Source organism: Papaver somniferum, chromosome 2 (genome assembly GCF_003573695.1).
Source record: "Papaver somniferum cultivar HN1 chromosome 2, ASM357369v1, whole genome shotgun sequence".
Lineage (NCBI taxonomy): Eukaryota > Viridiplantae > Streptophyta > Magnoliopsida > Ranunculales > Papaveraceae > Papaver > Papaver somniferum.
The window spans coordinates 45,570,975-45,595,463 of NC_039359.1; the positions used below are offsets into that span (position 1 = coordinate 45,570,975).

The window sequence follows — 24,489 nt, forward strand, 5'->3', positions numbered from 1 at the left end:
ATAATCCACTTGTATCCCACCATCAAAAATTGGCTTCACAGATATTAATATTCAACAAAATGAAAAAAATACGATGAAACCTAATTAGGTTTCATCAACTTCAGCCAATTCATTACACTTTTAACAATGCAGACATACACCTCTTTAATTGTAACCCATACCAGTCCTTTATGCAACACCTGAAGCTCAACTACAACTCTTATTGCATTAGCACCACCCTTACTCAGTTAATCCATTTTTTATCACTTCCATAACTTCAGTTAAGGACACCACTACCAACAAAACTTCTTCATCAATACCTGGAGTACCAGTACCAGACCCTGCTATACACATTCTCCCAATTCATACACACATATAATCAAAACCACCATTGTACATACAATCGAAACCACATATTGTCATTTCACCAACATAACTTCAATGATGAAACCAAACATGCCGTCTTCCAAGTCAGACCGAATAAACTAGACAAAAATCAGGTGAAACCAAAATTTGGTTTCATCATAAACTTAATTTTCATCATTAAAATCTTTGGTTTCATGACAGAAAATAGGCAAGTTTATGATGAAACCAAATTTGGTTTCATCATTAGTTTACTGTTTTCACCAACCAAAACTGTCAGAATTTGATGAAACCAATTTTGGTTTCATCATAAATCTGTCATTTCCCAATACAATATTGATTTCGACTTTGAAGATGTATCATCATTTGCTGGTGATGAAAACATCATAAGGTGGTGGTGGTGATTGTAGAGGATTGAACGAGGAGGCAGAGGTGATGTTGGGAGCGGATCTGCAGGTACTAGTGTTGATTGTAGATGAGGTGTTGTTGGTGGCCGATTTGAAGGTATTGGTGGTGGTTTTAGATGATAAAAGGAGGAGGTAGAAGTAGTGTTGGTGGCGGATCTGATGTACTGGTGGGAAAAACAAAAATAAGAGGAGGCGGTGTTGTTGATGGAAAATCTGTATACGGAGAAGAAGAAGGTGATGATGGTGTTAATGGAGGAGAAGGAGGTGATGATGGTGTTAATGGAGGAGACGGAGGTTCTGTTGGTGGCGGATCTGGACACATCGGTTGGTTTGATGGTGGCGGAGGTACTGTTGGTGATAGATCTGAATAGAAATAGAAGAAAAAGAGACGAAGGTTTCGTGGAGGAGACGAAGGTGTTGCTGCTGGTGGTGACGGAGGTGTTGTTGTTGGTGGTGACAGAGGTGTTGCAATGGTGTTCATGGAGAGATATTTGTTGCTGCTGGTGTTAATGGTGGTGGGGAGATGAAGACCGCATAAATAGAAAAAAGAAAGGAGAGAAGAAGAAAAAGACAAGGTAAAAAGGGTATATTTGGCTTTTTTTTAAAGTAATAAAAACTAAATTTGCACATTATTATTTGACCTTGAGTTTTTGTGTCACTTTTTAATTAAATGGTTTTCATTTATTAAAAATAATATGGCTGGATTTTTTGTACCACATGTTTGGTCACCTTGATTTTATTTGACTAGTTTTGTATACACTATAACAAAAATAATACGTGTTTTCAGGATCTTGTTGGGATTGTGCTGCATTCACTGTAAACAGTTTATTTGGTTTTTGTTATAGAAAAGTGAGATTATACTTATAGCTAGTGATTACTAGTCGTAGTTTTTATAATGAGATGGTCCTCCATCTGCTTGATTTTTAGGCAGCTGTTCACATTAATGTATTATGGCAGTTGTACCCATTGAATAGAAACATTTCAATCCAGTTCATGAAGATTTGCATTGGATGGGACTCGAATGAATTAGCTATTGATGTTACTATTGTAACTAAAATAAGAGGTTCAGGTAGTGACTTAGATGTTGAATACAATATATATATATGTCCTGCAGATTCCAAAACTGTAGCCGGTCTTTAAAATTTTACCAACTACAAGGGGTTGTAGTTGTAGCTACCATGAAATCAGAACGTTGAACATAAATTCAATGCTATTTTCATCAAAAACATAAATAATGAAATCTGCTCTTCTGTTTCTGTACGTATACACTTAAAGGGGGATAGGTCACTTATAAGAAAACCTAGGTATAGAGAGTAAAGAAAGTAAATGGATATTGAAGTTTTGGGTTATGTAAAATATAAATTCTTTCAAAGAAAAACATTAATTAAAAGAAACAGAAGTAACTATTAAGTATCATTTGTTTTAATCTGATAATGGGCTGTGCTTCTTTACGACATGGAGAAATAAACTATATATAATTGTGCTGAACATGAAAAAATTTATGCATTTTTGTAGAACAGATGAGATAGTGCAGCTTAAAATAAAGCCTAATAAACAGTGCATTCGTGGATTTGATGATATAGATAACACGCAACAACTTAAACCTAACTTACTCTGTTCTGGCCTTACAAAATCCTTCTCTTGATCATTACCTTCAACCCGTTCTTGGTTTTAAGCGTAAGTGATGGTTTTGGCTGAACATTCTGACCCTTTAACACTTCAATCTTGAAGTTAAAGAGCATGGCTGAAGCTGCCGATTTTATTATCATGAATGCCATGTCTTTACCAAGACAAGTCCTCGGTCCGATGCTGAACGTGAAAAACTTAGACATGCTTTCTAAGTTTCGGCCCCCATCCATATCCAACCATCGCTCGGGTTTGAATTCCAAGCAGTCTTTCCCCCACACCCATTCCATTCTTCCCATTGCGTATGTAGAGAATATGATCATCATTCCCTGTTTTACAACTGTCCCATCAGGAAGAACATCATCTTTTAGGGCGCCTTTGCGATTTAAAGGAAGTGAAGGATATAACCTTAGACATTCATATAATGCTGCTTGTAGATATACCATCTTCTTTATGTCTTGTGCATCAAATAGCTTTAGTCCTTTTTCTGATCTAAGATCATCTTCTTCGCCCTCCTTATCCTTCACTGAATATATTAACTTCAATTCCTCTAAAATCTTTGCTTCCACTCTAGGGTTCTTGGAAACCATGTAGAGGAACCAAGTGAGAGCCGTGCCAGTTGTATCACGTCCGGCGAACATGAGTGTCAAGGCAGTGTCTCTGAGAAACTTGTCTTCATCTGCTAATAGTTGCTCATTATTTGCTTCTTCTTTATTACTCATATACACTTGAAGTAGATTAGTCTCTTCTGTTTCTTTAACTCTATCTTCTCTTTGTGCTGAAATGTACTGTGCTAAATGGCGATCCATAGTCCTCCAGGCATTTTTCATCTTTCTCTCATTCCCGACCATCAGCCAGTGACACAATTTTTTCCAAAGACTAGGCACTACATGTCTATAAAAAACGGCCTCTGAAGCATCCTCCATCGCATTGGCAAAATCGTTTCGAGGGAAATCAGGAGCAAGATAATTTGGGTTTGTCCCGAAGATTATACTAACAGAAGTGTCGAAAGTGTACCTCATGAACATATCTTCTAAATCCACTATTGATGATTGCCTAGCAACATACTCTAACAAAGGGAGGAGTGAATCCTGCACCACCTTCTGAGTCATCTTAGCTATGATATCCCGAGCCTTCTTGGACGCAAACGTCAACCGTGCCATCCTCCTTTGAATGTGCCACGAGTGGAAGTCTATATTGAAGAGTCCATCGCCTAGTACATCGAATGTTTTCTTGTATTCAGATCCTTTAGGGTAGTTGGAGAAGTTGGTTTTTACCATGTATTCGATATTTTGAGGATCGCATGTTAACAATACATTCAAAGGGCTGAAAAATGGACCTTTCTCTACTCTGGTTCCTCCAAAGACTTTTGAAATATCAACTGTCCACTCGTTTATGTGGTGGTAGTTTAGGAGAAGTGACGGGAGTATGTCTAGGATAGGCCAATGCACAATGGGTTGGTTCTTGAGTTTGAAGTACCATGTAATGGAGAAAAGGCAGATGAATGCCAAGTAAAACTCAGGCCAGTTTTTCAGGAAGAGTTGTATGGAAGACAGAATAGGACTGATGTAATGCATGTTATTAGGGTTTGCACAATTGGGTTTTGGTTGTAGAAGACTGATAATATATACCGAGTTTTATATAGAAGCGTTTACCTGCTATTTCTGTTTATCTCAACTACTTATAGTTATTGTGAACCGTAAGACTTTGTATTGGTATCAGAATACTGTTTTCATCTTGGGGTCCGCCAATACTTTCTTATTTATTATTTACTGGCTGCAGTTAGGTAGGTCTTATTAATATACTTGTATAGTACACTACTCCTACAAATGAATTGGATGTACGGACTGATGTAGGCAAAATACTTGCTTCTTTTACGGCAATGATACACACACAGAACCCAGCTCCCGCGATCGGTACAGTGAGAAATCTAACGGCTATTAGGGGAGTCCCGGGGAGATTAATAGGGGTGGGGTTAAAGGTGGGGCCTACCACCTTTTTTTCTCTTTCACCAAATTTCACGGTGCAAATCCCGGGAGATTTCCGTTGTACATCTAACATTTCTGCTTCTTTTAAGCATTGTATTGAACATCTTCTTTCCTAGCTATAAAAGCCCTTTATTAAACAATGGTTCTAAAGTGACCGTGGAACTAAACCACATAAAAACCAAGATTGAAAATGATCTCATAGTTTTTATGGTGGGTCCCGATGGACCCCTGAAGGATAGCAGGGGGCCATTTATGGTGGAGCCCATCAAAAGTTTTGTGAGGAGTAGTTTTCACGTAGTCTAATTCTGCGGTTCAAATAGACCTTTTGTTTATTATATTAACAAAAATTCTAAACGAACCACGGAAAAAATCTTGGAAGAAAACCGCCAGACACATAATTATACCAAAAGCGAGACCCCTTGCTATCCTCCGCGGGGCCCATCGGGACCCATAAAAAAGATTGTGAGAGAAAAAGTGAATTCCGTTTTTACATGGTTCAGGATCTCGGTCTGTCAAGAAGCACCGTTAAATTAAATAGCTATAAAAACAAGTTTTTGCCGATTATATATTTGACAAAAAAAAGAAGAAATGAAAAACGAAGTTGGAGGGTGGAGTTTTTCTTTTTCAGCTGACTCTGGTCTGGCTCGGAATGTGTTAGGTTCCACGCTTCCAGCCTATTGTTTCCTTGTAAGCTTGGGCATGAGCCAGATGTTGAAACATTTTACTAAGAGCTTCTTTGATAGTTAATGTGGATGTTTCATATGTGGCATCACTTTTAAGACATCCTTTGAGTATAAAATCCTAAATATTAGGAAAAATAAAAAAATTTCTCCAACCCATAAAATTTTCTGTTATTTTTTTACTTATTTGTAGGCATACAATTGGTTAAAATCCTTTCCATTTTTATTTTTCCAATGATTTTTATTAATAAAAATGTGACTAGGATGGGAAGACATCCTCTAGATGAATGTCTAAAACTAGAGGTTCACCAAGAGGATGTCTAACTTTTTTTTTCCACGTCACCTTCACATCATTCGGTTGGAGATGTTTTTTTTATAAATATGGTTGTAGATCCTGTGTGGATTATGACTTTTTTCTTCACACACATTCCATTGGAGAGGCTCTAGGAGCTTTTCCAATGATGGTTGTGTGTGTTTCCTAGGTGGCAACCAAACAAGACATCCTCATTCCAATTTTTTCTTAAATTTAGTGGGAAAATACATTTCATCTCCAATGGTGTTGTTGGTGATTTTTTATGAATTAAATGTTGTGAAAGGACAATAGTCCCACATCGTTATAATCCGCTTAATTAACTTAAAATATAATACGGAAGGGCCGCTCCACTCATTGCCAATTGGTTTTGAGTTGGATGTCCATAGATTTTAACATGGTATCAGAGCAAAGTCCCAGACCCAGACCCGCGTATGCGGGGTGTAGGCCGAGTTACTCGCCGAAGTGTTTAACCGATTTTGTCACGTGTACACCCGTGGTGTAGGCCAGTGCCGATACTGGCCGAGGTGTTACTCCCTGATTTAGTCACTCACCTGTGTACACCTGTTACCGATGGACTGGTTAACTCGTACATAGGTCCACGTGTGAGGCCCAGTGACTGGCCTTACACGTGAGGGGGAGTGTGAAAGGACAATAGTTCCACATCGCTATAATCCGCTTAATTAACTTAAAATATAATATGAAAGGGCCGCTCCACTCATTGCCAATTGGTTTTAAGTTGGATGCCCGCAAACTTTAACATGGTATCAGAGCTAGGCCCGTACACGGGGTGCAGGCCCAATTTTAGCCGTGACCAATGCACCCGTGACCAAATGACTGGTCACTCGTATGACCTGTACGTGGGGTGGACCGTGACAGAATGTCACCTGCACACCCATGACCCACACGTGCGTAAGTCCACGTGTTAGGCCGAATGACTGGCCTTACACGTGAAGGAGAGTGTGAAAGGAAAATAGTCCCACATCCCTAGTTTCCGCCTCATTAACTTAAATATAATATGGAAGGGCCGCTCCATTCATTGCCAATTGGTTTTGAGTTGTATGGCCGCAGATTTTAACATGGTATCAGAGCAAATCCCCAGACTCAGACCTGCGTACGCCGGGTGTAGGCTGAATTACTGGCCGAAGTGTTTAACCGATTTTGTCACTTGTACATCCGGGGTGTAGGCCAGTGCCGATACTGGCCGAGGTGTTACCCCCTGATTCAGTCATTCACCTGTGTGCAGCTGTTACCGATGGACTGGTAACTCGTGCGTAGGTCCACGTGTGAGGCCCGGTGACTGGCCTTACACGTGAGGGGGCGTGTGAAAGGACAATAGTCCCACATCGCTATAATTCGCTTAATTAACTTAAAATATAATACGGAAGGGCCGCTCCACTCATTACCAATTGGTTTTGAGTTGGATGCCCACAGATTTTAACAAACGTATTTTTTATTTTTAGTAAATTTTAGATTTTATTACACCTAAAGAGGGCTATTTAATATATTGGAATTAATTTTAGGAAGCAAAAACTTACTAGGATAGCTTGACATTTTCAAGATGAATGTCTAAAACTTGACATTCACCTTGACAATGTCTAACAAAAATTAAGCCATGTCATCATCACATTGATTTAAAAAGTTGGGTTGGAGAGGGTCGAGATCGTCTGTGCCACTGCTTGTGTGTGCCCTATGTGCCATACCAATAGAAACACGCCACATCATTCCTCTCATTAACCATGACTAACTAAATAGATTTTCTATTTATACAACACTAATCGATTAGGAAAGATAATTAATTAGTTAAAGAAGATATTACAAATCCAAGAGAAAATACCGTGTTTCTATTGGTATGGCACATAGGACACACACAAGCAGTGGCACAGACGATCTGGACCCGGTTGGAGAAGATTTTTAGGGAAAATGAATGTCTATCCTATGTGGACTTAGACATTTATTTTCACATACATTCCATTGAGAAGCCCTAACTATGGGCATTCCCATATTTTATGCCTAACGTGGCAATTGGCGTATTACCATGTGAATGACTATTCAGGGAAATTAGGCTAGTAACCATATTTGAAAACAAATGACATATTTGGCAGCCGAGATAGCTTGGTAGTTAACAAGGCAGGTGAGCGGAACCATTCAAATACCATAAATGAACATGTTACTTTTGGTTCATCAGTTTGCTGAAGGACCAAGCCACGGAGGTAGGTCCTAGTTAATAGGGTAGGAGACAGATTGCGGGGACAATCGAATAGGAGCGAGGCGGATTTGGTTAGTGCTGTACTGACTTGAGCCAGGTCTGTGCCGCCACATGCCAGCTTATCTAAGCTGGTTGATCATGTACACCTAAATTTGATTTCTGCTTGAAGTTTGAAAAAATTGAAGAAGGTAGAGCGTAGTGTCATAGTTCTTTCTGGTGTTTGTGAGGCAGTTTCTTTATGTTCTGTTTCACTAGAGTTGTTTCCAAGGGATTTATTGCCTGCAGGATCATGCCAAAAAAACATCATGGGAGTATTGCCCGGGTAGATATTTTTCAGATCCTTTTGCGTAGTTGGAGAAGTTTATTCTTGCGATGTAGTCAATGTTTTCGGAATTACACGTTAACAACACGTTCAAATGGGCAAAAAAGGGCCCTTTTCTACTCGTGTTCCATCGAGGGACCTTCGAAATCTGTTGTGCATTCGTTTATGCGATCGTTGTATACACATTATTCATCATCCACCACGTGTTAAAAGGAATACACGTGGAAGATATGCAACAGTGGGACATCAAGATATGATGCCACGTCCCAACACCCAGGGGACCTCTATCGCCTACATCTAATCAGCATCACGACGATCCAAGGGCTTAGGACCAGGGAGCACTGAAGGAAGAAGCCACCGCGAAGTATTAAGGAGCACCCAAAGATCTGATTTATCCCATCTCGAGGCAGATTCAAAATCAACGACTAAGATTAAGTCCATTGACAAAGATGTGATAGGGGAATCAGATGTACGTGTCAACAGATCTATGGAAGAAAGGGAGGTGACCCTCCGTAGCCATACTGGACCGATGGATCCTTCGGTCGGGAACAAAGATACCAGCGGCATTCAGCGCAAAGATCGAGAAGATAAGATTGTAACGTTCTCCATTAGTGGACCCGGGTATCATCCCTATAAATACCCATCTCTACTGAGAAAAGGGGAGGCGACCAACTGAGAGTAAGAGAATATGAGAGAGAAATAGGAAGAGTAAGTATGAGATCTATTTCCCCTCTATCTTCGGATCCGCACAGTCATGTGGACTACCTTTGTAAATTCCAAATACATAGTGAAACCCTCAACCCCGTGGATGTAAGCCTTAGTGTTGAACCACGTAAATCATCGTCTCATTTACATTTCAGCACTTTACTTTCTACTTTCGTTATTATTCTCTGTGATATTATGCATCTTGTTCATAAGGATAGTCGAATTACGTTCTCATGACTAGACAAGGACGAGCCCGAAAGGCTCTGATTCGATGAGTCATCGTGTTTATGTCATTTTTACATTTACTTTATTCCCCATAATGATTTTATGTACACTGCGATTATTGTTTGTGAACATGTGGATGTCATCGATATTTACGTGTTCACAATCTGGCGCTAGAAACAGGGACTCTAGTCCCGGTAAAAGATTTATCTTTCTCTGTGATTTTACTTCTTGGGTCTCAGTGTTATTCCCCCTATAATAGTGCTCGAACCAGCTTATATTAAGATTCATGTTTTCTTCGGAAAAAAAAACCTTCTGGATCTATATCTCCCTGTAATCTCAGCGGAAACTCCTGCAAAAAATGCTTTAGATCTGTGTTTTCCTTGGCAAAACCTTTTCAGATCTGAGATTTCCGTGACAACTTTTCATTCTAAAATTTGCATTTAAAAAAAAAACCACTGTCCTCGTGTATTTTCTAACAAAACATGCACTAAGACTAGGCGTTCATATACAAAACCCGTGAACTTGGTTTTTTTTCGAAATTTTCTTAAAACCTATCAGCAGATCTGTGTTTACAATAGTCGGATCTGCGTTATTTCCCACTGAAAATGTTGAAAATCTTTAAATACATGTTGTGATCTACTCCCTTACCTTGAACAGACTTTACTAACCAACTTTCTTTGAACGCACTTTGATTAACAAAGTCAACGTGGATTTTGTTTCTTCGATTACTTCTTATATTTGCAGAAAGTTAAAGATGGAGAAAACGAAAAAAGTAGGCAAAGTCAAAGCCTCGTCGAAAGAAACACCAAGGACTACCCCAGTTGTGACCCGCAGCAAGCAAAAAGGCGAGAAATCGAAGGTAACCAACCAGAAGCAAGATGCCGCGGAGATCGCCTTACCATTGGATGCTAACGTCATAGCAGCAGCGACCCTCAAAACGGTAGCATCCAAAACCGATGGATCAGCCAAAGTCGATGCATCAAAGACGATGGCAGCTACTAGAATTCATGAACAACGGGAAAGGTTTGCAGAATCAACGATGCACCAACCAGCCTACGGAATTCCGCCGACAAAATACCAAAACCAAGCTCTGCCAGTCACTCAACCTTTGCTGATAATGAACCATCCAGCCCCCCCCCCCCCCGCCGCGTGGAGCTGCCAACAGCGGAACCCCAAATCAAGGATCGAACCATACCCCCCAACTAATGGAAGAAATCGAAGAGTTAAAAAAGAACCAGAAGGTGTTTATACATGCAGTGGCATTGCTGGCTCGAGAAAATCAGGAACAAAAGGATAGGATCGCCCAAAGCATAGGAGCGGCGCGCCAACATGATGAAGCAATTTCAAAGGTATCGGAGCCCAACTGTGACTGTAGAATCATCGTAACTCATGCCAACAATTCGGAACCATTGGATAGAAGACCTGCCATAGGGAGTAGACTGTCCGATCCATATTTTATCCCCGAAGATTCAGACTACTTCGACAGCGAAAACCGGAGAGCTGGACGACCCACAGGCAGAGAGGATCACCAACGAGCAATGAAGGACCTTCGTGCTGAGATGATGGCTGAAATCAAGTAATTAAAGGTAATACAAGGAGGAGGAAGACTAGAAGAAGTAATGAGGGAAGCCATCACCACGCCACTAACTCCGCACCTAGCCAAAGCTCTCATCCCCCAGAAGTGTCACATACCAGCGTTCAAATGTTACGATGGATCCAGCGACCCCACGACCCACCTTCGATATTATAATCGTATGTTGGCTCGATGGGATCAAGACGATGTGGTCCTCTGCAGATACTTACCTTCAAGTTTGAAAGGGTCAGCAATATCCTGGTTCGATAACCTACCACCAAACTCCATAAACTCTTACAGCCAGATCACAGAGAAATTCTTGAGAACTTACATGTACAACAAGGCCGTCAACACCGGAATGGATAAGCTTTTCTGGATGGCAATCGCATACAAGGAAACCATCAGAGAGTATACAGATAGATGGCACAGAATCTGTCAAGCAATAAGGAAGATGGATCCGGTGGTCATCATCAACTGCTACAAATGGGGATTAGATAGGATGAGCCCGTTGTTCGTCGAGATCCATGGAAGTGTACCCACAACCGAAGGAGACCTTCGAGTCATCATCGAGAAACAAGCCCAGTTGGAAGAAATTCAGCGAGAAAATCTGAGGGCCCAAACACAGAGATCTCATAGGACCAACTCAGCGGAACAAGCACTACAAGAAAATTGTTATATTGCAACATGTGAAAAGTGTGGCAAGAACCCTTTTTTGATGTGGCTAAATCTTTTTTTCCACATCAAAACCTTTTGCCACACCCTGTGGCAACAACCAAATGTTATTTCCACACCTTAAGTACACTGCGGCAATATTTGGATTTTTTACCACACCAAATGGTGAGGCAATAAAACGAGGCAAAATAGTATTTTATTAATTTTGTTGATTCGTATATATTTCTAAATTTATTTGAATAAATATTTTTCCACACCAACTGGTGAGGCAGTTTTGTTGTATTTTTATTTTATTTTCTATGATTTTGTTTCCTATTTTGGTTTTTTACTATACAATAATTTTCTAAATCAATGAATACAAGAGATAAAAAAAGTTAAGAAGAAAAAAAATTATTTCATTTGTTACATTGATTTTATTGATATAAAAATTCAGTACATAAATTTATTTAATTTGCTTAATACAATACATAATACGTAATGATGTATCATAGGGAAAAAAATCATAATTCAGGAAAGAAAAGAGAAAAAAACGGAAACCAAACTTCATCTCAATCTTCTTTTGTTCCTGCAAATCTTCTATTTTTTTTTAAATAAATACTTCTGCGAAATCAATGTTCAAGGAAAATAATTATTTTCATGATCAGCAATCATTCTTAATATCTATACTTACTAAAACCATAACCAAAAAAAAAGAAAAAGAAATTATATACATAGAACATAATAGATGGGATATGAAAGTTACCTTAGGGATGAAAACATGCCCCAACTTGATTATCATTATGCACTTATTTCGTGAAAATTAACAATTTTCATAAACTTGATTCACCAATGAATGGAAAAAAAATCAAGGTTAACATTGTCAATTCGAAAGAAGAACCGAAAATGTTTATGTAAAGTAACAAACCCCGAATCAAACATTAGATCTAAATTAAATAACTCTTTCGATTCTTGAAATTGTTGCAGAGACTATGGATTCATTCACTAACTATCAGCAAACATTAAGAAAGTTCTGTAATCAGAAAATCTTCCAGAATCAAGCAAAGCTTCTCTAATAAGGGATATGGTCAGTATCACGATTGAATAACCTAAATTGTTAAGCCTAACAAGATAAAAACTTCAAAAAGACTTATTTGGGAATTTGACTACCTTTGATTAGATGAAATATAAACCACTTTTCTTGGATATGAAAGGTTCATGTGAGATAAAGGGGAAGAGAGGTTAGAAAGACAGAAAGCGTGAGAAAGGGATATAAAGTGTAGGTTGGACTTTGACTATTTAATTAAATACTATAAATATATGTTTAATATTTTTTTGATTTTCTATTAAATACGAAATTACTTTTGGTAGTTAAGGAAACCAAATTTACTTCGTTTTTACCGTATCTAGAAAATTGACCGCTGCAATAAACCATCTTTTGCCGCACATCAGACCTTAGTGTGGCCAAAACTAAATGTTTTGCCTCACTAGTGGTTACCATGTGGCTATAAATAATGTTTTGCCTCACTAGTGGTTACCATGTGGCTATAAATAATGTTTTTCCACAATATAATCTAACTGCGACAATAGAAGTATTTTGACACATACACTCAACTACACGGTGTGGATACAAAGTGTTTTTATTGTAGTGAAGCCAGCGGATCCAAAAGGAGTAATTCAGCGGAACGTTCCAATAAACATAGAAGCGTACGAAGGGATGATCGACGGCGTGATGATCGAAAGTTCGAAGATCAAGTCTTCACGAAGATTAGCACCAACTACACTCGCATCCTAAGGGAGATTAAGGATCGAGAAAACTTAGAATAGCCTTGGTCCAAAGGAAAGCAACCACCACGGTCCGAGAAGTCTAGAGACTACTTTGAATACCACTGCTTCAATGGGCACCAGACCGAAAAGTGCAAGAACCTCAAGATAATGATCCAGAAAATGATTGATGCTGGTGACCTCAAGAAGTACGTTCAAAAGGCAGAAGTCGAGGATAGGGTAAAACGAAGCAAGCAGGTCCAATTACCTGAAGGAAACCGAACGCTCAATTCCATTTCCTGTTCCGAATCCAACAGACCCTCTCTAACTTCCCAGATAGAAAAGATATTAAGAAAGCAATTCAAGGACTACTGCGAACTGTACAAAATCGACGGAGTCGAAGTTGATGACCATGAAAAATGGATGAACGCGCCAATCACATTCGACGCCGAGGATATCGAAGATGGCATGGAGGATCACAATAACCCCTTAGTTCTCACATTACCCATTGCAGGGTGCAATATCAGGAAGGTCCTCATCGATGGAGGGAGCTCGGTCAATGTACTGTTCTATGACACGTTAATACGAATGGAGCTGAATGACGAAAAATTTATGTCTTCGTACTACACCATATACGGATTCAATGGGGCCCTAACGAAGCCTTTGGGGGACATTGTGTTACAAGTGAACGCAGGACCAATGAAGGTTGATACACGATTCAGTGTAGTTGAAGCTCCTTCCCCTTACAATGCCATCATCAACCGAAGATGGTTACACAAGATCAAAGGGGTAGCAACGACCTATCATCAGTACCTTAGATTTCCAACACCTGAAGGGGTAATGGAAATAAGGGGAGATCAGGTCACCGCTCGAGAATGTCAGACCATACAAAATCAGCTCAACAACGAACATGATGAGCAGCGTTAATCCCGAAGAAACTGAAATAAAGAAGCTGCCAAAGAGAAAGCGATTGACCTTTATCTTGAAGAAATCTCCGGGAAAAGTCTGACAAAGGAGACCATCGTTTTAAACAACGAAGCAAGTACCTCGACATCTAAGGAGGCTGAGGAGCCTACCAAATAGCAATTAAAGAACGTCCCTCTCCTAGGGGAGCCAAAGCCTACATTCACATCGGTGGAACCCGTGAAAGAGATCAATATAGGGACCGGAGATAACCCGAAGATGATCAAGATAGGGACCTTAATGGATAAAGAAATAGAGATGGCTCAAATCAATCTACTCATGGAGTTCGCGGACATCTTTGCATGGAAATTAGGAGACATGCCAGGAATTGATCCGAAGATAATCCAGCACGAACTTCGCATAAAGCCGGGCACGCCTCCTTTCAGGCAGAAAGTACGAAAGGTAGCGCCGGAGTATCACCAGGCAATTCAGAGAGAGCTCCACAAACTGTTAGAAGCAGGTTTCATCAAGGAAGTGACGTATCCAACATGGATCTCGAACATGGTCATCGTGCCGAAGAAGAATGGAGGAGTAAGAATATGCATCGAATTTACCAACCTCAAAAAGGCATGTCCCAAGGATAGTTACCCACTCCCAAGCATCGATCAGCTGGTAGAAGCTGTTGAGGGATACGAAGAACTGACATTCATGGATGGATATTCTGGTTACAACCAAGCAGCTTTAGCAGAAGAAGATCAACAACACACAACATTCTACACCCCGCACGACCTCTATTGTTACACAAGGATGCCTTTGGACTTAGAAATGCAGGGGAATCATACCAGAGGATGGTTGATGCTATCTTCAAACCATGGATCGGGAACACTCTAGAAGTCTACGTCGATGATATGCTCGTCAAAATCAAGTTTCGCCAAGACCACCATTAAGACTTGAGGGATATCTTTGAAGCAATGAGGAAACACAGCATGAAAGTGAACCCAGAAAAATGCACATTCGGCGTCACCTCAGGGAAATTTCTCGGATATCTAGTAACGAAGAGGGGCATCGAAGTGGATCCTGCCAACATCCAGGCCATCGTAGATATGCCATCCCTTAAGAACCTGAAAGAAGTCCAAAAGCTCAACGGATCTCTAACGGCTCTGGGAAGATTCATCGCCAGGTCATCGGACAAATGCAAACATTTCTTCAACATTCTCAAAAAAGGGAACAAATTTGAATGGACCGCCGAGTGCGAAGAAGCCTTCCAGAAGATAAAAGAATACTTGGCCACGATCCCGATCCTTCAAAAGCCCGATCCCGATGAGTTGTTGGCACTGTATATAGAAGCAACCGAAGATGCAGTTAGCGCGGTCCTTGTCAAAACCAACACGAATATTGAGAAACCAATCTACTACGTCAGCAAGACTCTCAACCCGGCGGAAAGAAACTCCACGAAGATCGAACAACTCATACTAGCATTAGTATGGGCAACCCAAAAGCTGAGAACTTATTTCTTGACTCATCATGTTCGGGTCCCATGTAAAGCGCCGTTGGAAGCTGTCCTCAAGAGCGCAGGGAAATTAGGAAGGATAGCCAAATGGAACACTCATCTGGATCAATTTAACATTATCCACGAGATCCAAACTGCCCAAAAGTCACAAGTATTATCGGATTTTTTGGCGGACTTACCTCTAGGAAACGAAGAAGAAGTAAAGGACATACCAGAAGCAGAAGATGACGGGAAATATCCAGTCGATATACTCGAACCCTCAAACCAAAGAAGATGGGAAGTCTTCATCGACGGATCAAGAAATAGAGAAGGGCCCGGCATAGGCATCGTAACTACCACCCCAACCGGAGATAGGATCGTACATGCTCTAAGGATGGAATTCAAGGGGCACACCAACAACATCGTAGAATACGAAGCAGTAGTGCACGCCCTCCAATTAATAATAGAAATGGGGATAACTGATGTACGCCTAACAAGTGATTCTCAGTTGGTCATTCGGAAAATAGAGCTAGAATACAATGTCTACGATGAAACCCTCTCCGCATACATGGCTTTGGTCCAGACCTTAGCCTCCCAGATACCAAGCATCAAGTTCCGACACCTCTGCGGAAAAGATCTCGGGCATGCCGATGCCATAGCGTACATATCGTCGATGATGAGGGATGAAAGCGTAAATGTCATCAAGATAACAAGAGTATACGAGCCTTCAATTACTCCACAACAATCCTTTGCCACCAATCGTAAAGACGATGTAGGGGAGGATATTGCTGACGACGACGTTGGAGAGGATATCAACAACGATTTCGACGAAGAAGATATCTTATCAAGAGCAAATCAAGACGAAGATTTCACCAACGAAGATGATTGGAGAACCGAAATCCACATGTTCCTCAAAGAAGGAATGCTACCTGCAGATCTGAAGCAAGCTCGAAAGATACAGTCAAAGGCAGGAAGATACGATCTTCGGGACGGAGTCCTTTACAAGAAGTCTTTCCTCTGACCATTATTACGATGCTTATCTAGAAAAGAGAGTCGTCGCATCCTGAACGACATCCATTACGGTGACGCGGGCAACCACAACGGAATGAGGTCGTTAGCCGACAAAGCTAAGATGCAAGGATATTACTGGCCAACGATGTTACGAGATGCATCCAAGATGTCTAGAAGATATGAAGAATGTCAGCCTTTCTCTAGAAGAATCCACGCCCCGGAAACGAAGCTAAATTCCGTAGATAGCCCCTGGAAATTTTTAAAATGGGGGGTAGATATTGTTGGACCCCTGATCGAAGGTTCAGGGAAAAGACGATTCTTGATTGTAGCCACGGATTAGTTTAGCAAGTGGGTAGAGGCCAGAGATCTGTCCAGGATCAGAGATGTAGACGTGTTCACATTCATCTTTCAAAACATCATTTGCCGGTTCGGCATTCTCGCAGAAATTGTCTCAGACAATGATAAGCAGCTACAAGGAAAAATTATAGATATGCTCTTCGATACTTTCAAGATCAGGAAGAACAAGTTAACTCCCATTTACCCCCAAAGTAGCGGACAGGCTGAAGCCACGGACAAGACTCTAGCTCTTATCCTCAAGAAATCGTTAGACGAACATAAGGGTCGATGGTGTGAACAGTTGCATAATGCGCTATGGGCATATCGAACCACATGCAGATCTGCCACCAGAAAATCCCGATTCCTCCTTACTTATGGAGCCGAAGCTGTCATTCGAACAAAGATCATCATGCCAACAACGAAGACGGAATCTTGGGAAAAGAATCTCATAGCGGATATGATGTTAGAAAGGCTCGATGACCTGAAATAACGAAGGGAGACGACGTTGCAACGAATGTAGAATTATCAACGAAGATTGGCTAGAGAGTACAACAAGAAAGTTAAGCTTAGGAATTTTATAGAAGGGCAGTATGTGCTTAGAACTATACCGCAATATCAACGAGAGAGAAAGTGGGACAAATTAGCACCAACATGGGGTGGACCATTCATCATACATGACATCGCAAGGAACGGATCCTACTACCTGCTTAATCCAAAAGGAGAAGTCCTCAGACACCCTTGGAATGCAAAATACCTCACGCTATACTACCCATGAAGCAATGCAGTTCTGCGCCTGCATGAAGAGTACCAGAAGAAGAAGAAGCTGGCATACCCGCTTGACGTGTTTCTATCTCTAGTCGAGAAGTAGCAAACCTCACCTTATCAATCAAACAAGACTTCTAAAAAACAAATACTGGGAAAGTAACCATGTAAAATCTCTCGAGACTCCCCTATCAGCGTCTATAAGTGTAGGACCATGGGGAAGGCTTCCAGCAGAAAGAGATACCCAACTTATCAATAAGACAGCGTCTCAGCGGGATGAATGAATGTAAATACTTTAATAACGCATTACATACCCAAGAACGCTGCATCAACTCCCACCGTTCGATAATCCCCTGGCCAAGGATTAACCAGCTGGGTGACAGGTCCAAAGTCAGTAACGAAGGTGCTCACCCTCGTTGCTGCCATCAAACACTTTCTATTACTCAATTTATTCAAATATAATTAACTAAATACGCTTGCTGTATAAGAAGAGTAATTGAATTAACCATGCAGATAAGTCAGAATTGTACATACTCAAACAAACAAACGATGATCTATTCCATGAAAGTTGATTACAAGCTCGGGAAGTCAAACAAAAAACACAAAATATAGCAAAAACTGGCTCGAAGCCAAGTAATCAAAGAAGATCCGCCTACAACTTTAAGACCCTACTTCCCCTTGGAGGATCCAGCGTGATCAGCGGGACCTTTCCCCTGAGGCGAGGGAACACTCCCACCCGACGAAGGACCTGAGGAATAAGCTAAGGGTTCAGGAATCGGACGACGAGGATAATCCTTGACAATGTCATTATCTTTCTTAAGACCTTGTTCAATTTTAGACAGAGTGTTGTTAATCTCTTCGGCAAGCTAGCAGCGAGATTTATATGTAATCACGATGGTCTTAAGCTCAGATTGTGACAACGCGGATGTCAGACGAGCCATTTCCTTAGCTGCCTCCTTCGCCGCTTCATGTCGGGACTTAGCCAAACCTTCATAATACTTGGTCTGACCCTGCTGCTGCACTAGGGCAGATTGAGCCTTTTCAAGCTTTTCATTTGCAATGTGAAGCTGTCCCTCGATCTCTGAAAAAGAAGACAAAAATGAGTTAGAATACTAGAACCAAAGAACTGTTCGCGACCAAATAAATGTATACTTTCGACTCTAGCCAAAGCTATCTCATATTCATTAACTACAGCGTCCCGAGCGTCATCGAGAAAATCGTACTCGTCTGAAATTTTCTTATAATCCAATTGAAGATTTGTAAGAGCAAACTGACACTCATCCAACTCTACCTGCTTTATGGAGTTTAAATGGCGAAGATGGTTGACTTCATTATTCATTTCCTCTATGCATTTAGTAAGCCTGTACATATTAACTTCGAGGTCTTTCTCAGAATCCACTAAACGAGCCACATCAGCTCGAGAAGTGGTTAAAGCATTACTAAGGGTATGGGCCTCAGCTCTGGCATCGTTTCTCTCCCGAACGAGATGTTGTATATAATCTTTGACTTCAGGATCATGGGACGAACGAGCTTGGCGTAAATCTTCTTACAAGAGTGTTACCTTAGCCTCCAAGCTAGTAGAATTTTCACGCAAAACACGAAGGTTCTCACGAGTCCACAATAGAGTCCCATTAAACTGACGACGATTGGCGTTGTAACTATTCTACATGTTAGCCATTTGGGTCCGCCTTTCTCGCCACTCAGCTACTAGAGTATTATGCTCATCGGCTCGAGCATTCCATTTATCGGCTTCATGCTTAATTTTCTCCACTAATTCTCGGATCTGAGTAGCTTGCCGAGTCCTCTCATTCCGAAGCCATACCAATTCTCTAATATCACCCGCTGAAGATAAGGTGGGGAGACTCAGACAGCGCGCTAAGGAGACAAAAGAGAGACATGAAGGGGAGAGTAGAAAAAGAAAACAAACCTTTAGAAGACGAAGCATCATTACGGGCCTTCTCCAACTCACTGCGAACCAATGCAAGTTCAACACGAAGGTTCTCCTCTTCGCTCCAAGATGCTCCTTCACCTTTATAAGGTTCTTCAGTTCCAAAATCTCCTTGTCCCTAGCAGAAATAATCACTTCAGCGGCATTCAACTCTTCTTCCCTATGACGAAGCTTTGCCTCCAGCTTAAGGGCCTTTGCCCTGAAAAATTGGTACAGAGTGTGGTTGCAATGTTCACTTCTCATTATCTGCAATGATCACGAACAAATAATAATTATCAATAAGGAGATATATCAGCAATAAAATAAGGAATTAACAATGACTTACTTCAAGGACACGTTGTTGGGGGTAACCATACTGGTACCCATCGGCGATAGCCATCATGCCAACAATATAAGAAGGGGGATCGACCAGTAAGCTGGTCGAGGTTTCTCCCAAATATTTCTCCCAACCTTCGGCAACATCATCGGGAGATGACAACTGCATCCTTTAGCGGGTAAAGGCATCGGAGTTTTTCTCGCCAGGTATCACCGGGGCAGGGTTCGGCACAAACATTAGATTTTTCCTCATCAACCAATCCAATGTGGCATTGTCACCATCTTGCATCATGTCTCTATAAAAATCCTCCGAAGATGCACCAATGGAAGTTCCAATATCAGCCACATTCCCTCGACCATGGATACTCTTCTGGGCCTCGGTCTCTCCGTTAGCGCAAGCCTCATCGCCCTCACCGCCTAAATTTTCCTCCTGATTAGTTTCCCCTTCAGCACCGGTCCCAGCTGCTTTTCCGCCACCAGTCTCAGGTACTTTCCCACCAACGGCCTTGTCATCTTCGCCCCCAATAACATCTCATTCATCATTTGGCGAAACCAAAGAAAACTCCTCAGCCATCCCCATGGCAGCGTTAATATCCATCGGACCCCCAGAGGATGAATTTTACCAAAAGAAAACTCTGGAGCAGAGTTTGAGGGATGAAGATCAGCATCCTCATTTCCCTGATCTGGAACCGATCCAATAGGGGGATCGTTCATAGGAGTGTCAGGCGTAACTCTCTCCCCGCAGCACCACCCGGGGCATTCGTCTCTTCGTTGGCGCCACCATTGGTATTCTCATCCTTATCATAGTTATGAGGAGAGGTCTTTGTTCGTTCCTCATCATTGGTAACCTCTTCTTCGTCCTCAAGATCCTCATCATTTACGGGGCTGGTAACCTCGCCATGAATATCTGTATCCTCCGCAGGGGCAGTGGAAGACTGAACCGCGCCTATCTTCTTTTTCTTCTTTGCCTAAGGATATCACACTCAACATATCAGTACAACAATTATTGTATACATGCTTCAAGTTACCTTAACCTAAGAAGAAAAGGGGCATCATAAGGAACCATACCTTGGCAGCGGCATTACCCTTCGAAGGAGCGTTAGCATCGGAGCTTTCATCTTCATCAACAACGTCAACGGAATAATCAAAGCTCATACCATCGAAATTAAACCGCCAGGGGCAGAAGTCACCATAGCGAGTTGGAGCGCTATCACGAGGCTGACTGCCAGCAACAGGATGCCATCCATGCTGACCAGGCACCCAGCCATAAACCCAAGGACCAACAACTTCGATGACCGTGAAATGCCATTCATAATCATGATCACGCTTAATCTTTTCACGATGGGGAAAAAGCTTCTGTTGAGAAGTCCCCTTGGTACCAGGAACGTAGCGAAGCTTCGAATCACTCACTTCACTTAAAAGACCAATTTCACCATGAGAAGCAGGAATCGTACGAAGACCTACACTCCATGGCTTGCGATTTCTATTATTGATGTAATCTTCAAAAGAAGCGTTGAAATTGGCAGGAGTATAAAAATATCTCTCAGCAGGGTTGGGAGTATAGCAGGTCATCATCGTCTCACCTTTTCTTCGAAGGTAACACTCCTTCAAAGTACGAAGATAATTCCCACTTAGCTGCACTACCGAGCGACAATGAGTATTATGAGAAGAACCTTCGCGATCGGCCAGAACATCGTAATAAAAGGAATCCCCCGACTTATACAAGGGCAACATCAAACCCGCCTCGAAAGCTCCCACAGTAGTCATCAAATGAAGGTCATCGTACTTGTAGTTCACGATCATATCATAGGAAAGATCATCGTCTGGTGCATAGAACTTAACATCAAAGAACTCGAGACCACTCTTTGCCTTGAATACTTCGATATCAATGTGCTTGAAGGTAACCTTTTTATTTCCCACCGAAATGCTTCGTATGACCGGGGCAGAATCAGGGCTAGCGGGTTTACTCAGCGATGGCTTCGTCGTCTTAGGAGGACTTATATCCGAACCTTTCCTTTTGATCGATGGATTCCTGGGAGGGTACGCCATGGGCACAACAACTTTAGCTAAAGATTCTTTCACCACAGCAGTAGATTGCGAAGCTCGGGACCCCGAAGGAGGCATCATGGTTTGAGGAGGCATGGATCGAAGAGGTTGAACATTCAGCGGTTCGGTACGATGAGGAGAAGAGTGTTGCACATTTCCTGGCTCAACACATTGGGAAGAGGGATGATACACATGACGATTAACCGCATACCTAGACCCCTTCGGTTCATCCCCTTTCTTCGTAATAGAAACTCTTGGACCCGAAGATGACGAAACTTTTTGTGAACGAGAATCTGGATGGAAATACTTGGGCGTAGGGATGCACATGGGACGGGACGGTACGGGTTTTTGCCTAGCTCAGTACTTGTACCTCCCTATGGCCGGTACATGTACCTTGTACTTGTACCTGTACCCGTTTAGTACGGGATGGGACGGGTCTTGTACTTGTTTAACTCGGTACGGGATAGACCGGTTCTTTACATGTACCATATGTTAAAAAAATCCACTTTTTCCTAATAAGCTAGATATTGAACGCATTGTAAGAATTTGAATTCACATTTTACCTCAAAAACATTGGAAAGCTTGCGAAGAAATAAATTGCGTAAGACAAGCATCCCACTTTGTACATTGACGCCCGGTCGACAAACTCATAGTACGGGAACTGCACATATTTTGGAAAAGAAACACTAAAATTAGTTAGTTGGAGACAACGAAGGCATTGCAAAGCTACGTTAACAAAATACTAATATTCACAAGAAACAAAGTAACAACGGTAAAAGGATACTTAAGCAACCACGTACACTGGCGATGGCTACAGTCTCGAGATATGCTATGAAATAAGAAAGAGCTAGAATCCAAACAGGCTCAGTAACCTTTCGAATTGAGTCTGGTAGGTCAGCAATAGAATGCCGTAGTCGGCGAAGTGGCATAATTGACACCACATGGTAAAACAAGAAGCAAACGTGAGTGAGGAGGAAAGTTGTGTGCGTTACCTGAGACATGATCTTAAATATCAATCAGTACAAGAAAAGTTTAATTAACCATAAGACATGCATATATACTACACCAAAGTTCATGCAGAAGGATCATAATTTGTAGCATGCGTTGTTCATCTTCGATGAAGGAAAGGTGTATGAAGCTCCCAAAACAGTCCAAAAGTAGTGTTGCACCTAAAAGAAGTATGAATAAAAATCCTCGGTACTATGGGACGGGACGGGAATAGCCTAGAACCGTTACTTGTACCTACTCTATGCACGGTACCAGTTTTTGGTACTTGTACTTGTCCCATCTGACCGCGGTTCCGGAAAGGTATCGGTACGGTTCCGGTACGGTTCCATGGGACGGGACGGTTCCTGTGCAGCCCTACTTGGGCGTACCACCCTTAGGCGGAGATATGTCAGGACTTCTATGTGTATATCTGTAAGGGCTCGATGGCGGAGTTTGGTATGGGACCCGGTGAAGATCAGACATACCTACGAAGAGCAAGAAAGTACCACAAAGATCAGATAAAACAAATAATCAAAAATTTATATTTTTGCAAACTTCCATAGTTCATGCGAAATATGGACAGGGGCACAGACACCAATAGGTAAACAAAAACGAGAAACCCTAATTCCGTCGTAACTGTCAAAAATAAGCTTCAGCAACTAGCAGAAAAGTCTTAAGTTTTTGCGATAAAGAACAGGGGCAAGTATATATACTTTCATATATTTTGTTCTTCATCGCAAAAACCTAGATGCAGTAGAAGAAAGATGAAAATCTACTAAAGTCTAGAACATGATGATAAACATCATACCTAGATAAAAGGCGGTTTGGAAAATCAGAGGTGGACCGGATCGAGACTATTGAAGAACAGCGACAACGGCTTAACTCAGAGAATCTTGTCAGAATGGGTTGAAGTGGCAACAGAGAGAATCAGGAGCATCATCAGTTAATAGCTAAAGAACAAAAGAAGAAAAAAAAGAAAAAAAAACTTGAAGAGAGAATGAAGAGCCAGGGAGAATGAAGAGTTATGAACTGACAAGGAATAAAGAAGAATAAAATTTATTGAATTTGATACTTCTCTCATATTTATAATAAGATAAAACCGTCCCATGAATCAAGGGGAAGTTAATGCCAATAGTGGGAATGTGCGTCAAGGATAAGAAGAGATTAATGAGGAGAGATGAATGTGAAGGTGGATTTTCTCCAAACTTTGACCAACTTCAAGCTTAGAGAAAAGGGGAAAATTGTATACACATTATCCATCATCCACCACGTGTTAAAGGGAATACACGTGGAAGATATGCAACAGTGGGACATCAAGATATGATGCCACGTCCCAACATCCAGTGGACGTCTATCGCCTACATCTAATCAGTATCATGGCGATCCAAGGGATTAGGACCAGGGAGCACTGAAGGAAGAAGCCACCGCGAAGTCCTAAGGAGCACCAGATCTGTTTTATCCCATCTCGAGGCATATTCAAGATCAACGACTAAGATTAAGTCCACTGACAAAGATGTGATAGGGGCATCAGATGTCTGTCTGACGCGTGCAGACCGTCCCAACCACCCGCATTAAATACCATAGGCATAGGGTACATGTCAACAGATCTGTGGAAGAAAGGGAGGTGACCCTCCGTAACCATACTGGACCGATGGACCCTTCGGTCGGGAACGAAGATACCAGTGGGATTCAGCGCAAAGAACGAGAAGATAAGATTGTAACGGTCTCCATTAGTGGACCTTGGGTATCATCCCTATAAATACCCCTCTCTACTGAGAAAAGGGGGGACGACCAACTGAGAGTAAGAGAATAGGAGAGAGAAATAGGAAGACTAAGTATGAGATCTATTTCCCCTCTATCTTCGGATCCGCACAGTCATGTAGACTACCTTTG

General features: G+C 41.5%; 3 protein-coding genes across 3 annotated transcripts; 2 read left to right on the forward strand and 1 right to left on the reverse strand.

The window, feature by feature from the left end:
• Positions 1-2,374: 2,374 nt before the first annotated feature.
• Positions 2,375-3,952, reverse strand: LOC113350915 (alkane hydroxylase MAH1-like). Its single transcript, XM_026595017.1, has one exon. The coding sequence runs from the start codon at positions 3,950-3,952 to the stop codon at positions 2,375-2,377; it is 1,578 nt and encodes a 525-aa protein (XP_026450802.1).
• A 9,030-nt stretch (positions 3,953-12,982) lies between these two features.
• Positions 12,983-13,726, forward strand: LOC113350916. The gene has a single exon (XM_026595018.1). The coding sequence runs from the start codon at positions 12,983-12,985 to the stop codon at positions 13,724-13,726; it is 744 nt and encodes a 247-aa protein (XP_026450803.1).
• A 1,079-nt stretch (positions 13,727-14,805) lies between these two features.
• LOC113350917 lies at positions 14,806-17,028 on the forward strand. Its single transcript, XM_026595019.1, has 2 exons — positions 14,806-15,952; positions 16,646-17,028. Exons 1-2 carry the CDS (start codon positions 14,806-14,808, stop codon positions 17,026-17,028), a joined length of 1,530 nt encoding a protein of 509 aa, XP_026450804.1.
• Positions 17,029-24,489: the final 7,461 nt, after the last annotated feature.